The following is a 13,029-nucleotide window of genomic DNA, read 5'->3' as shown; positions in this document are numbered from 1 at the left end:
ATGGGCAGCTTAATTGTAAAAACATTGAGCTTGAAAATTTTTTTTTGTTTTCTTCTACTGGACTTTTGTTACAGTTCTAAAGATTTCAGGTATTAAAAGAGCAATTAAAGTAAATTACATAGTGCATTATAATGAGATGCAGTTGTAAGGATTCTAAAGGTTTAAAATTGAAGCAAAAAAAGATTATTTTCTACAGGTTAATCTATATTCCTCCACTTTACTGCGTAGATATTTTAGATGGCACTGAAGGCATTTTTAAGGATCTCATTGGCTCCTGAAACGTGATCAAACTTTCATGTGACCCATCAGCCCTATGAGAAGTGAGGTTTTCCACTAAGTGAAGGCAGCTGTGAGGAAATGTCAGTAAAAGCCTCTTTCAGTATTTTCCCTGCAATATAAATGTATAAAAAAAGAAAAAAACCTTCACCTCCCTCTGGTGGAAAAAAGTAGTACTGTCTGATTGTTTATCAGGAAAAGCAGTGAAGTACGATTATTTTATGTATCTCAAAATTTACCCAAAAATCAGAGCTGTGCGATTTCCTCATTAAAATGATCTTTATAGCAAATACTTAGATGAGGCTAATCTGTTGTATGGGTTTGGAATGGGTGTAACTATCTAAAATTATTAATAAACATTTAAATGAAATCAAGTTTTATAACAGAAACATATGACTACAGAGAGGCTGTATTCTGTCAAAGAGTTCGTTGACAGTTATTGTCCTTGAATAAGACACTTATCCCCACTTTGACTGAAAAGTCTTTGTCAGCCTGTGAGACTGTGATAAACTGTGTGACACAGTCTAAATACATTAAAAGGGAACATGCATAAAGCCCTGCTAACCTTAACTACAAGCGGAGTTATATTCTTATTTTTTTACTGACACTTTTCAGAAATTCCTGGTAAAGGTTTTTCAGTTTATGAAGCGATTATTTTATGAGTCAACTTTAGTATTTTAATAAATTAAACCATGAAACATCTATTTTAGTCCATCATGTATGAATGGTAAACAAAGTAGAAGAGATTGTAGAACTTGACGAATGAAGACAGGTCTAACAGGAAGTAAATTATACAAAACATGAGCGGATTGTTTATTACAAAACAGAAAAAAACTATTTAACAACTGAATTTAATCGACTGAATTCAGAAAATTGGAAGAAAAACAAAAATCTAATTTCCTTGTCAAGCAAATATAAATTAAGAAATTAAAAACTAAAGAAAACAATGAAAAAGTGAGAATAAGCAGTAAGATTTATGACATTTTTAAGTAAATTTCTAAAATTTGAAAATATGACAAAACTATTCAGAAATGCTCGAAAGAAACAAAAAATAATTTAGTCTTTAAAGATTTTAGAGAATATATAGTAGATTTTTTTACGATACATCTTCTGTTGAAAATCTGATTTAATTTATGCCTGTTTAGCCCTGATAAATGTGATATTTCCCCTTAAATGGCAATTTGATACTTCATTTTACTCCATGTGAATGTTACTGTCACCTTTATAAATGATTGTGACATTGTTTTCTGTTTTAACAGATTTATTTGTATTAGAATGGAACAATAAATCCAAATCAAGTTTCCTGTCTGTCAAGGAGCCGCTCCTTGCGGAACGAATGTGACATTTGATATGAAGGTTGAATGTTGTCATGCCTCATGGCTAAAAGGGAGCGAAAGAACAGGGAGGGGTAGGAGGGATCCGTTAGGGGTCCGATTTCAGCACGGCAGCATTCCCACTAATTTTCATGACGGACAACGTGAGACAGCAAGGGACAGGGCACGATCCTCTGTGTTCCCAAAGCAAACAACTGGAAGCTAAGTTGGTGTCCAGTCCGCTATAGTGAGTTAACCTGACACAGAGGAACCTGTGCTGACCACAAGCAAACGGGAGCTGATGTGCATGTGACAGGCAGACAGGATGAAGACAAGATAAGGCAACCTGATGAGTCGAAGGAGGCAAGCGATGTGATTTTTTGGGGGCATCATCTGTCAGCAGCTGTTTTTCATCCAGTGAGTGACTTCTGTGTTCATGCGGAACACCACATTTGCTTGTTTGTCTTTTATTCATTTTTTTTTTTAAAGAATAAAATCTATTCCAATACTAAATTTTAAAAAAAAATTGACCAAACAGACTTTTCTGAATAAGTCCTCCCATGTTTTTACTTTGCCTTGACTTGTTGACTTATTAATATTGATTCTTGATTGGTTTTACTTTTTGTCCAGGTGTTTAAAAATTTGCTGAAAATTGACTCTTAGATTTTTTTTGTGGGGGGGGGATTTGGATGGAATCAACAATGGAAAACAATGACCAACAGGCCGACAATGGAAATGATGGAGTAAAAGAGGAGCATGTAGAGAAAGACAAACATCTGAAGAACCAGCTTAACAGTGAGGAAAAAGGAGAGAAGGAGAACAACGGAAATGAAAAAGAAAGGAAAAAAGACAGACGTTCAGGTATCCTATGGAGAAACGGATGGGTGCTGGGGGAAAGACTAGCCATCAATGTCTCAGGAATGCGCTACGAAACTCAACTCCGTACCTTAGCCCAGTTCCCAGATTCCATGCTTGGTGATCCTAGGAGGAGATCACGATACTTTGATCCACTTCGAAATGAGCTCTTCTTGGACCGTAACCGAGCTTGTTTTGATGCCATCTTATATTTTTACCAGTCGGGCGGCAGGCTTCGCAGGCCTGCTAACATACCCTTGGACATTTTCATGGATGAGCTCAGATTCTATGAGCTTGGAGAGGAAATCCTGAATCGCTTTAAGGAAGATGAAGGTTTCCCAAAAGAGGAGGAGAGACCTTTACCATCCAACGAGATCCAGAGAAAACTGTGGATGCTGTTTGAGCACCCAGAATCCTCATCAGGTGCTCGAATCATCGCCATCATCAGCGTCATGGTGATCGTGTTGTCTATCCTCATCTTCTGTCTGGAGACAATCCCTGCCCTGAAAGCTGATAAAGAGGTTTGACTTATAATTTTTCTTATCGTGTTTGACAAAGTCAGATGGTTCTAAAACAGGTTTTAGGTCTCTTTTATAGGCATTGATGTTATACAGTCGATTAAGGAGGAACAAATGTTGAAGGCCCAGAGACACTTGGAGCAGTCATGGCAGTAATGAATTCATTCTAGTCAGGGCGCAAACATAATATAATAATGTGCTGCTGGAAAGACATAGACTTACAAATACTGGACGGATAATTGCTGGTGTGAAAAAAAAAAAAATCTGAAGCGTGACTTGGGGATGTTGACTGGAGTCTGCCCTGTCTAACTTAATAAAAATAGACGATTCGTAAGCTACATTCACACCAGGCATATGTGGAGCATTCAAGAACAAACAAATTTTCAATCAGTTAGCATTTCTATGTTTTGAAAAGGACATCTCTCCAATATCACTACCAAATATGTGTATGAAGAGCCTCAAAATGGAAACGTTCATAGCGATGGGTAAACACGACAGTTCATGTGCGTATACACAGAGTTTTCATTGGAAGCGGTCACCTGAATGTGTTTTTTCCAAGCCTGGTGTGAAGGTGGTGGTGTGTGGCAGAGTATTGTTGGGTCCATCTGTCGGTCCACTCAACTTCAACTTAAAAAAACTGCTCCTAATTTTTAGCCTTTTGATCAAAATAACACATTTTAAAGAAAAATACCCAGAGGTTTGGATGAATAGAAAATAAACCTATAAACATCAAGCGTAACCAACCTGAACAAAACATTACTTTTCGTGTGAATTTGGACTTTATTAGACAATATTAGATGAGAATGAGAATTTGTTCTCTTTAAAAACCAACCTCTTGTAATCAGTCCTCCCATTGAATTTCATTTCAGGAGAAGAAAATGAGGAGGCTCGGTTGAAGTTAAATTCCAAGCTTTTTTTTTCTGCATTGCTTGAGCTTAAACAGATGGTCTTTCATAGAACAGCACATAAGATCTAACCTATTACATTTTCAAAATAAAAGCAAAAGATGTGCAGTGCAGGTAGAGAGCCCTTCCTAATGGGCAAAGCTCATACTTTTGAAACTTCTGAAAAATCTCCTTGTTAAAACTACTGTTGTGAAGAAAATTATACACAACACACTTCAACTTCAACCCCCCCCCCATGTGTCTGATCCTCAACAAAGCCTTTACCCTTTTTAATTCATTGGCTATCTTCAAAAAGGTGGGGCATCTAAACTAAACTGTGAGAGTTACTTCCTCACTGAAGGTACAATATATTGGGCTATTATTACCACTAACAGCTGTGTAAAGTTGAATTTCTCACCAGAAATTCTAATTCAAGTCAATCAATATTGTTGTGTTCACACTGTCCAATGAGTTAATCCAGATAGCCTATAGCCACACCCATGGCTGTTTCAAACTCTAAAGATAACAGTCAGTATTATTGGCTGGATCTTTACAGGTGTTTGTTGTATAAACAAAAGCTGGCAGCAGACTACAAAAATACAAAATACATGCATAGATTATTAAACCCAGACACTTAAAACACACTAAAAGAAGTGTGGATGTGAACTCAAAGGGAATTTTCCAGCAAAAGCAGCTGTATGACCAAACAACATACAGCCATCATCTTGCAGCAATGCACAGCCAGCACTTGTGAAAATGCAATTGTGCATAATAAGATTATTAGGGGGAATAATTGTTATCCAAAAAAAAAAAAAAGAAATACGTCACAAATGTTAATGTAAACATTCATAAGCTATAAAGCATTTTCTGTTCAAGCATTGTTTTTAAAAAATATTCTTTGCAGTTTAACATTAAAAATAGACATTTTCTCCGTTTTCCTATCAAGATTTCTTTATTTGTGGTTAACACCCAAATAGACCCTTAACAATTGTAGAAACGTCCAAACAATCAGGACACATGGCACTCCTTCAAATGTGATTTAAGTATTTGGGTTGGTGGAAACACAATATGACGGAAAGCAGGTGTTTAAATAAACACAAACTTAGAGAGCGTGTTTGGCAGAGGAAGTCTGGCACAAGAAGCAACTGAGCAAAATGTCTGGAAGCAGACCAAAGAAAAAGAGAGTCTCCAGGAAGCTTAAAGTGTGATTATTTTAGTCGCTGTTAAATCTGATCTGGATTCAAGAAGTGCTAAAGGGTACAAGGGGTAATGGGAGGGTCTGATTTGCTAATGATAGAAAGTGGAGAAAGAGACAGGGGACAGTTAGTTGTGTTAATGTTTGGTCACATGTGACCTTACACTTAAGCAAAGGTGAGCCAAAGCGTTGGGTGGCTCATGACCAGAAAATGAAAGGTCTTCCAGGATGGGTAGCATAGTCTGGCTCATGTTAACACTTTCCTTCAGGAATGCTGTGCTGGGCCAGGCCGGCTCTGCTGCCAGGAAACCGACTCTAGTTTACTCCTCCGCAAGTTGGTATACTCACCCAACTGCATTGCAATGCTAGCCGTCAGCAGCAGCCAAGCGAGATGGGAATAGTGACAAAGGAGACGATAGACGAGGAGCAGTGCAGTGAGCCACTCATGTTTCTCTGCGGAGATTTCTCTCAGTTATATTTAGTCTTAGGAGAGCCCTTGGATCAACATGTTCTGTAGGTGTACACCTTTAGTAATAAACACTGTCAGTGACCTGCTACTGAAAGTCAAAATCAAAACTTAAAGTTTATTTAAACTACAACGAAATCTTTTACAACATGGCAAACTAAACAAATCCTTTTATATATATATATTCCACTGGTAATCATGCTTTGGACTTGACGTTGAGTGTGAATCTTCCATCCAGTGTGAGAATATATATTGCTAACTGACAGGGCAGATGGAACGACAGGTGGACTGAAAACAAGATTGGAAAGCTGCATATGTCAAACACTTTTATGATGCTGCCAAAAGGGAGAAGCAACAAGAAGGTGTCAAAGAGAAGTTCAACACAGTATTCTACCACAGCTCCTCGACTATAGTATATCAAAGGCAGCTTACAGTGTGGGGGGATTAAACATTTCTGAAGAGGACACAGGATGCCTGTACACTAGGCAAAAAATAGCAATTTATGAGTCATAAATCAAACCACTAATCATGGAAAGTATAAATCTGTAGTCTAATATGGTGGAACTATGTAACATTAAATTCCTTTGGCATTGTGCAACACAAATAACCTCTTCTCAATGACGATCCATGTCAGTTAATTCATTCATTCATTCATTTTTTAATAGTTATTCAGATAAAAACTTGGATGACAACAGTCACTTGCATTTAACAAAGTTTTATCCAAACTTAATGTACTTAGAAAAATGAAATATATTAATTATTCATATACTATTATTTTTTGTCATTATGAAAAGCATATTTAATGCTGTTTAAATTGATTTTTGTGTAACTTATAATTTATAACTCAACTTACACTGTATTTTAATTGTTATTAGCTTTGATAAAAATGTTTTCAATCCCTTCAAACTATGCGGAAATCTTTGTGAAATAAAATTCTGACAAAACATAAAAAAATATTTAGGATTTTTATTTATAAGTACAGCAACATTGTACTGAATAATAGAAACATTAATCTAAAAAAAAAAAAAGCGTAATAGTCAAAAAAAAAAAGGATTCTGGAGGCAAGAGACCAACAACATTGCAGTTAAATGTTTACAATGATTTGTAAAAGTTTTGTAATTGTAATTTTAGGTATTACGTCTATATTTCTTTCTTGACAACAGAAAATTAAACCAGATACTTGTTTGGTTAGTTGAATCAGGCTTTAGTGAGACCGTCCAGTAATTTACCTTATTTTGGCACTAAAACAATGACTTTAGATAAAAAAATTTGATGAAAACACAAAACTTACTGACTAAATGTATTTATCATAAAACAACTAAGTTGTAGAAATGACATATAAATGTCAATAAAACTAAATATTTTAACTATTTTTAAACATTCTCCATGGACTAATACTTACAAAGGGTTTCTCCTTAGCAGAAACAATGAACTTCATAAATAGTTCTTTATATGCTTAAAAGCCAATGCTGGGCCATGCACAGATTCCCGACCTGTTCTGGGTGTACCCCACCTTTGCCCAACAGTAGTTGGGTTGGCTCCAGCAACACCATGACCCTAAAAGGGATTTAGCAAGCTCTGAAAATGAATGGATGGAAGCACATGCTGAAGCTGAATGCCACAATTGGAGATATATTACGTTGAAGATCTAGAATAAATGTAAATGGGTTTCTGACAGTTAGCATAATCTACTGTAATACAGAGGCATACAACTCTTGCATACACTCATTATGCACTGAGATGCAAATATGTTATTCTATGTGGTCAATTTTAACCAAAATGTGACTTTTAATCCATGTTAACCTAATTTGGATTGTAAATTTTGGCAGTAGCAGGGGTCAGACCTCTTCTGTGGGGCAGGAGGCAGAAGTTACAGGTTACAATAAATAGAAAAGATAGGAGACATCCAAAGCTGCCTGCAGAATCTGGAGTTATCTCATACAGAGAGCACAATCAATAAACAAATAATCAATCAATCGTTTTACTTCCAAAGCGTGCAGTGCTAGTTTATGGCAAATGGAAAACCATTTGGAAGTTGTTTTGAACAGTTAATACCATCATAGATGGTTGGATTTTTGGTCAGAGACTTTATTCTTTGACTGACTTTTAATGATTTTGCATGTAGCATGTTAGATCACAAAAATCATTAAAATTAGGATCTTTCAGTGGAAAAAGTTTAAGTTAAAGTTTGTTTTCTTTGTTAGTTGGATTTTAGGTATTTGTTTTTGGGCATATTTAACACTTGACCTGTATATTGTGTTTTTGCCTCCACAGGATTTCCACTCACATTCAAAGAACGGTTCTGAAAACGGTTCATCCTTACCAAGTATTTTCCATGACCCTTTCTTCATTGTGGAAACCATTTGCATTTGCTGGTTCTCCTTTGAACTTGTAATGCGCTTTGCAAGCGCTCCCAGTAAAATGCGCTTCTTCAAGGACATCATGAACATCATTGATTTCAGCGCCATCTTGCCTTATTTTGTTACTCTGGGAACAGAGCTAGCAAAAACCAATGATTCCTCTCCAGGCACTTCCTTGGCCATCATTAGAGTCATCCGGTTGGTGAGAGTCTTCAGGATCTTCAAGCTGTCTCGGCACTCCAAGGGTCTTCAAATCCTGGGCCAGACCCTGAGGGCGAGCATGCGAGAGCTCGGCCTGCTAATCTTTTTCCTGTTCATTGGTGTCATTCTCTTCTCCAGTGCCATATACTTTGCTGAAGCCGACCACAACACCACTGACTTTGTCAGCATCCCACACGGATTCTGGTGGGCTGTCGTCACCATGACCACCGTGGGATACGGTGACATGTATCCAGCCACAGTGTGGGGTAAAATGGTGGGCTCCATGTGCGCCATTGCTGGCGTGCTCACTATTTCCCTGCCTGTGCCTGTCATTGTGTCCAACTTCAGCTACTTTTACCATCGAGAGACTGAATGTGAAGATCAAACTGAGTACAATCATGTCCAGACAATGCTGTGGGAGGATGAGGAGCTTGACGAAGATGAAATAGAGGAAGGCGATAGGGATCCAGAAGATGAGTATAATGCATCTGAAGGAATCTGCAATCCCTTAAACGGAACTTTACTTGGTGGACGTTGTGCAGATCTGACTGTGGAGTATGGAAAGGTCAATACATTTCTAGGAGAACCATTGGTTACTCAAGTTTAGACAAAAGTGACTGTTTTGTCCAAGAAGCCAAAAGAAATTTCACTGAGATAAGAACAATGATCTACAAACAGGTTGGAGATAATTACAGACCTACACCACCAAATAATACACTGATTTGCAACTATTTATTGCTGTGTAAATTACATTTAAAACTCATTTTCAGTCAGTTTTTTATTCTCAGGGTCATGTTTTTGAAATATTGTGCTTTTTTATGAATAGCCAAACTTGGATTAGTCTAATTTTCTAAAAGCTTGTACCTTAAAACTGTGATGTCTTAGTCATTATTACTAAAAGCTTTTTAGATTGTTGACCTTTAAGTCATCATGTGTCACCACAAACCAATAAAGCATCCTAGAAACACTGAAATCTCACAGATGACAGCTCAACATTTTTTAAATTAACAGTTAAAATGCTATACTTTTAGAGTTTAAAAGAAATAAACCACTGGAATGGCATAATCACTGCTGATTGGTTGAATATTGCATTTGGTGCAAAGTTGAAGAGTTATGGAAAATAATGTTTTCTGGGCTGACTTGTGCTCTCACCAATTTCTATCAAATAAAGATTTTGTTTTTCAATTATTTTTTTGCTAAATACAATCAACGTGTGAACTGTTGAAATGATGTTTCACTTTGTCAGTCAATAAAGGAAGAAACAGTGAAATACAAATGTAAAACAAAACAGAAATAATTAATGTAAAGGTAAGTATAGCTTTCCACAAGTAAACTGCCTTGATTTTTTTTTTAGAAATAAATAACAGAAATGTTTTATTTTAAAAATAAGAAAAGCTAAAAGTCTATAAAACAAATTTCATTGCAGATTAGCCAAACACATTCAACTTGTAGTAATATTACTAACCTGTTTATAAGGCTTTCTTTTTATTACTGCAATGTTTAAGTTTCCCTTACTGGGTGTTTCATTTCCAATGTTGAACAAATTAAATATGTGGCAGCTGCAGAATCATGGCTTAATCAAGTATTATTTGTGTAGCAATGACAAAAACATTAAAATATATATATATATCTATATATAGATATATATAGATATATATCTATATATATGAAATGTGACAGTTTAAAACCAAATCTGCAGGGCCAAAATATTTTTAGTTTCAGAAAAAAAGTTGTGTTTCCTTTAGCATATTTTAAACAACATAAAATGTTTGATAATCTCAAATAGTCGTATAAATCTACAACAAATAATTTGAAATGCTCGACCAACTAATTGAATCATTTGTGTTTTTAAGAAAAGGTAAATGCAAAAAATAGTGCTCATTTTGTGACCTACATAAATTATTTATTTTGTAATTTCTGAATAATAGGATTTTGTTTGGCTCAATGAGTGAACAAAATGAATTCTCAAATAATATTAACTTTTATTCAGTCATAGAAAAAACACTTGAGTTGTTCAAGTGTATCTTTTTACACTTTTATGTAACACAGTATCTGTAATTTCAATGCGGACAAAATGTTTCAACTTTTAAATAAGACCTACATATTACACATGACAAATAAATAAATAAATATTAATGTTATCACTTGACAACAATGATGAAGCAGCAAAATCAAGTCTACAGTTTCATCCAAACGGAAATAAATACATATTAAATCTGTTTGGAATAGTGTTTTACTTTTCCATTGACAAATGAGGACTGATTACAGGATTTAGAGCCATCCCAAAGAGGTCATCGGAGTCCATGTTGAAGAACCTCTGATTGTCGGATGGCTGCTCAGACAGGCTCTCCGACGGTAAAGTATTCCGGAGTGGAAGAAACCGAGTGAAAGGGATAGAGGGACGATCTGAGGAATGCCTCGATGCCAGAGACAGAGGAATTCCATAACTGGAGGAGAGGAAACGAGTGTATCCATCTGCCAGCAGCAGCTCTCTGAAGGAGCAGTCGTCCTCTTTATAGACACCCTGACAATGATCAGAAATAAGTCAAAAAGTGGGAAAAAAATCCCAGAACGATGACATTTCTCTGATTCTCTTACCTGTCCTTTTAAATGGCCTCCACTGTCTACACATAGAAATAGAGATGATGACAGCCCTTTGATAACAACATGACCTGGTTTGACTGATTTTAGCTGAAGCACACCTGAAAACAGAAAAAAAATCCCTTCTTAAACCTTTCACCCTCCACTTCAGTTTTCAACGTTTCAACCAAATACTCACTGTAGGGAGTCTGAGCATCATTTCCTGTCACTCTTCCATCCGAGTTCATCTGCAGGTAAAGCCCACGTCTGTGATTTTCTGCAGCAAAAATCAATAAATAAAATAAAATCAAAAAATCTAAACGTAGGTCCTTTAGGAGCATCAAGGTCTCATTATTCATCAGAAGCAGGGTTCTTTTAGCAATAAAACATTTTAAATACCTGTGTAAAGATGCACCTCTCTGTCCTGACTGTTAAAGTGTAAAAGAGGGTTGGAATCTGGGATGTAAAACCCAAAGGAAAGTGGAAAAACTAGTAAAAAAGTGAATGTGAAGCAGGTAAAAAGAGGCATTTCCAGAATATTTTTTAAGAGGGCTTTTTGAAAGCAAAATAATAAATAGATAGGAAAACAAATATCTAAAAAAATAATTTAAATAAATAGAGAATAGTTAAGTTTGAATGAGAAATGCTGTAACTAAAGCAAATTTGTGCTCTTATAAATGGAGTTAGGAGAAGGAGGTGCTTCGGTAAAGTAAGCATGAGTCAGCCATCTCTACATGATTAACCAGAATTGCGTGCCACAAGAAAGACCTGTGTGCTCCTTGTATTTGGGTTTTTTACAGTTGTTTAAAAGTAAAGATGCTGGAAAATTTGAACTTTTGGAATTTCATTCGCTTCAGTCATTTATATAATTTTTTTTTATTATTATAACACATTTTTTTGTTTTTTATGACTTATTTAGTCTGAAACAGAAACTTTCCAAAAGCACGCAACTTCTGATAACAGATTGTTTTCTGTAGACATGTTGCAAAGTGTTACTTTTGAAAAAACATTTCGACATTACCCAATACACTTTGCATTTGTAAATCGTCTTCAATATACTTTTACAGTAATCTTTCTTGGTTTCCCATTCAGTCCTCCGAACAAAAAAATAAACACTTCACAATGAAGATGTAAAACGAAGGAATCCCTGCGTCATTTGCCCAATAAATGATGGTAAATAATTACTGGAGGAACGGACAAAAGCTGTTTGGGGTTTTAAGGTGTTTATCTCATGCTCATATGTGTGTGGTGGAGAAATAGAAGGAAGGAGTGGGTGATGCTGATTTATGGGCAGAGGAAGTGTTTACAGTGCTGCAGCTGTGTAGTCTTCAGAGAGAAGCTGCGTTTCAGGCTGGGAACTCAAAAAGGTTCTGATCAAAAAAACAACTGGAACGTTGCCTTTGGCATGACATCATCCCTAACTTCTGTGGGGTAAGAAGCCAAAATGTTCCCTCTTCTTTTGATAAATCTGTATGTTTTAATTTTGTTTTATTGCATTATTAATTATTGTAAAAGGGCAACAGTTCCTCAAATGCAGCATTTGAACTCCAGTAATATCATGTTATATGAGGTAACCTGGCTTTTCATTTGCTGACATAAGTATTGCCTTCTAGTAACATTTGTACACAACACATGGCCATAACTAAGTTTTCAGATTTAATTCAAGTTTGATCGTCCACATCTGTTTTCTGAGAGCTTTCTGCCTCATAGGGTTCCCAAAAGTGTTTACCATCTGATTTCTTGGACAGCAGACGGCACTTACCTTCAGTCTTAGTAAGCTAAACTTCCACAGAGGAGAGCGGCAATCACGTGACTGATCCACAAATTGTTTTTCACATTTTTTTTCACGGGGTTGCTTCTGCAATAACAGGAGTCTCTGATTTGTCTTGGGTTTTTTGGAAAAAAAAAAAGGTTTAACAAAAATATTGAGACATTGTAGTCATATCATCAAATTTTTTATCTATGGTTAATGTCAATTCTTTTTTGAAAAGTGTTACTAATAAACTCTTTCATTTATTCAGTAATGTAATTTATCCTTTTAACTTTTTTTTTTCTGGTTCCGGGCTTCAGCACAGACAGGTATGGCTCACGGCAGCTCTATAACTATCTTCAAGTGACTTAAAAGTTGATTTTCTCCAACAAAAAACAGAGCTGACCATGGCCCCTAAGAAAAAACAATCTTAACTTTTGATACTTGATCAATTTTTGCTTTAAAGATTTTTGAAACAGTGTTATGTCTATTTTACTGATATAGTATTATTTTTAATCATATGCATGGTTTTTATAATTAACATAATCTGTTCATATTTTAGATAGCTGATCTGCATTTGTCATGTTGATTTCTAAAATAGTTATTTTTTACATATTTTAAGTAATTCACC

General features: G+C 35.8%; 2 protein-coding genes across 3 annotated transcripts; one reads left to right on the top strand and one right to left on the bottom strand.

The window, feature by feature from the left end:
- The first annotated feature begins 1,749 nt into the window (after positions 1–1,749).
- LOC101160112 (potassium voltage-gated channel subfamily A member 1) lies at positions 1,750–9,256 on the top strand. 2 transcript variants are annotated; one of them, XM_023949137.2, is made up of 3 exons: positions 1,765–2,006; positions 2,220–2,965; positions 7,782–9,256. In XM_023949137.2, exons 2-3 carry the CDS (start codon positions 2,279–2,281, stop codon positions 8,673–8,675), a joined length of 1,581 nt encoding a protein of 526 aa, XP_023804905.1. In that variant the 5' UTR covers positions 1,765–2,006; positions 2,220–2,278; the 3' UTR covers positions 8,676–9,256. The 2 variants fall into 2 exon arrangements, with proteins under 2 accessions (XP_023804904.1, XP_023804905.1); XM_023949136.2 differs by having other exon boundaries at positions 1,750–2,965.
- A 912-nt stretch (positions 9,257–10,168) lies between these two features.
- Positions 10,169–11,309, bottom strand: fgf21 (fibroblast growth factor 21). The gene is made up of 4 exons (XM_078937381.1): positions 11,048–11,309; positions 10,848–10,925; positions 10,667–10,770; positions 10,169–10,592 (listed from the first exon to the last, which is right to left on the bottom strand). Exons 1-4 carry the CDS (start codon positions 11,175–11,177, stop codon positions 10,302–10,304), a joined length of 603 nt encoding a protein of 200 aa, XP_078793507.1. The 5' UTR covers positions 11,178–11,309; the 3' UTR covers positions 10,169–10,301.
- Positions 11,310–13,029: the final 1,720 nt, after the last annotated feature.

Source organism: Oryzias latipes, chromosome 19, assembly GCF_053564925.1.
Source record: "Oryzias latipes strain Hd-rR chromosome 19, Olatipes_Hd-rR_3.1".
Taxonomy (NCBI): Eukaryota; Metazoa; Chordata; class Actinopteri; order Beloniformes; family Adrianichthyidae; genus Oryzias; species Oryzias latipes.
The sequence above is the reverse complement of the archived record's forward strand: the minus strand, read 5'-3'. Positions and strand labels throughout refer to the sequence as shown.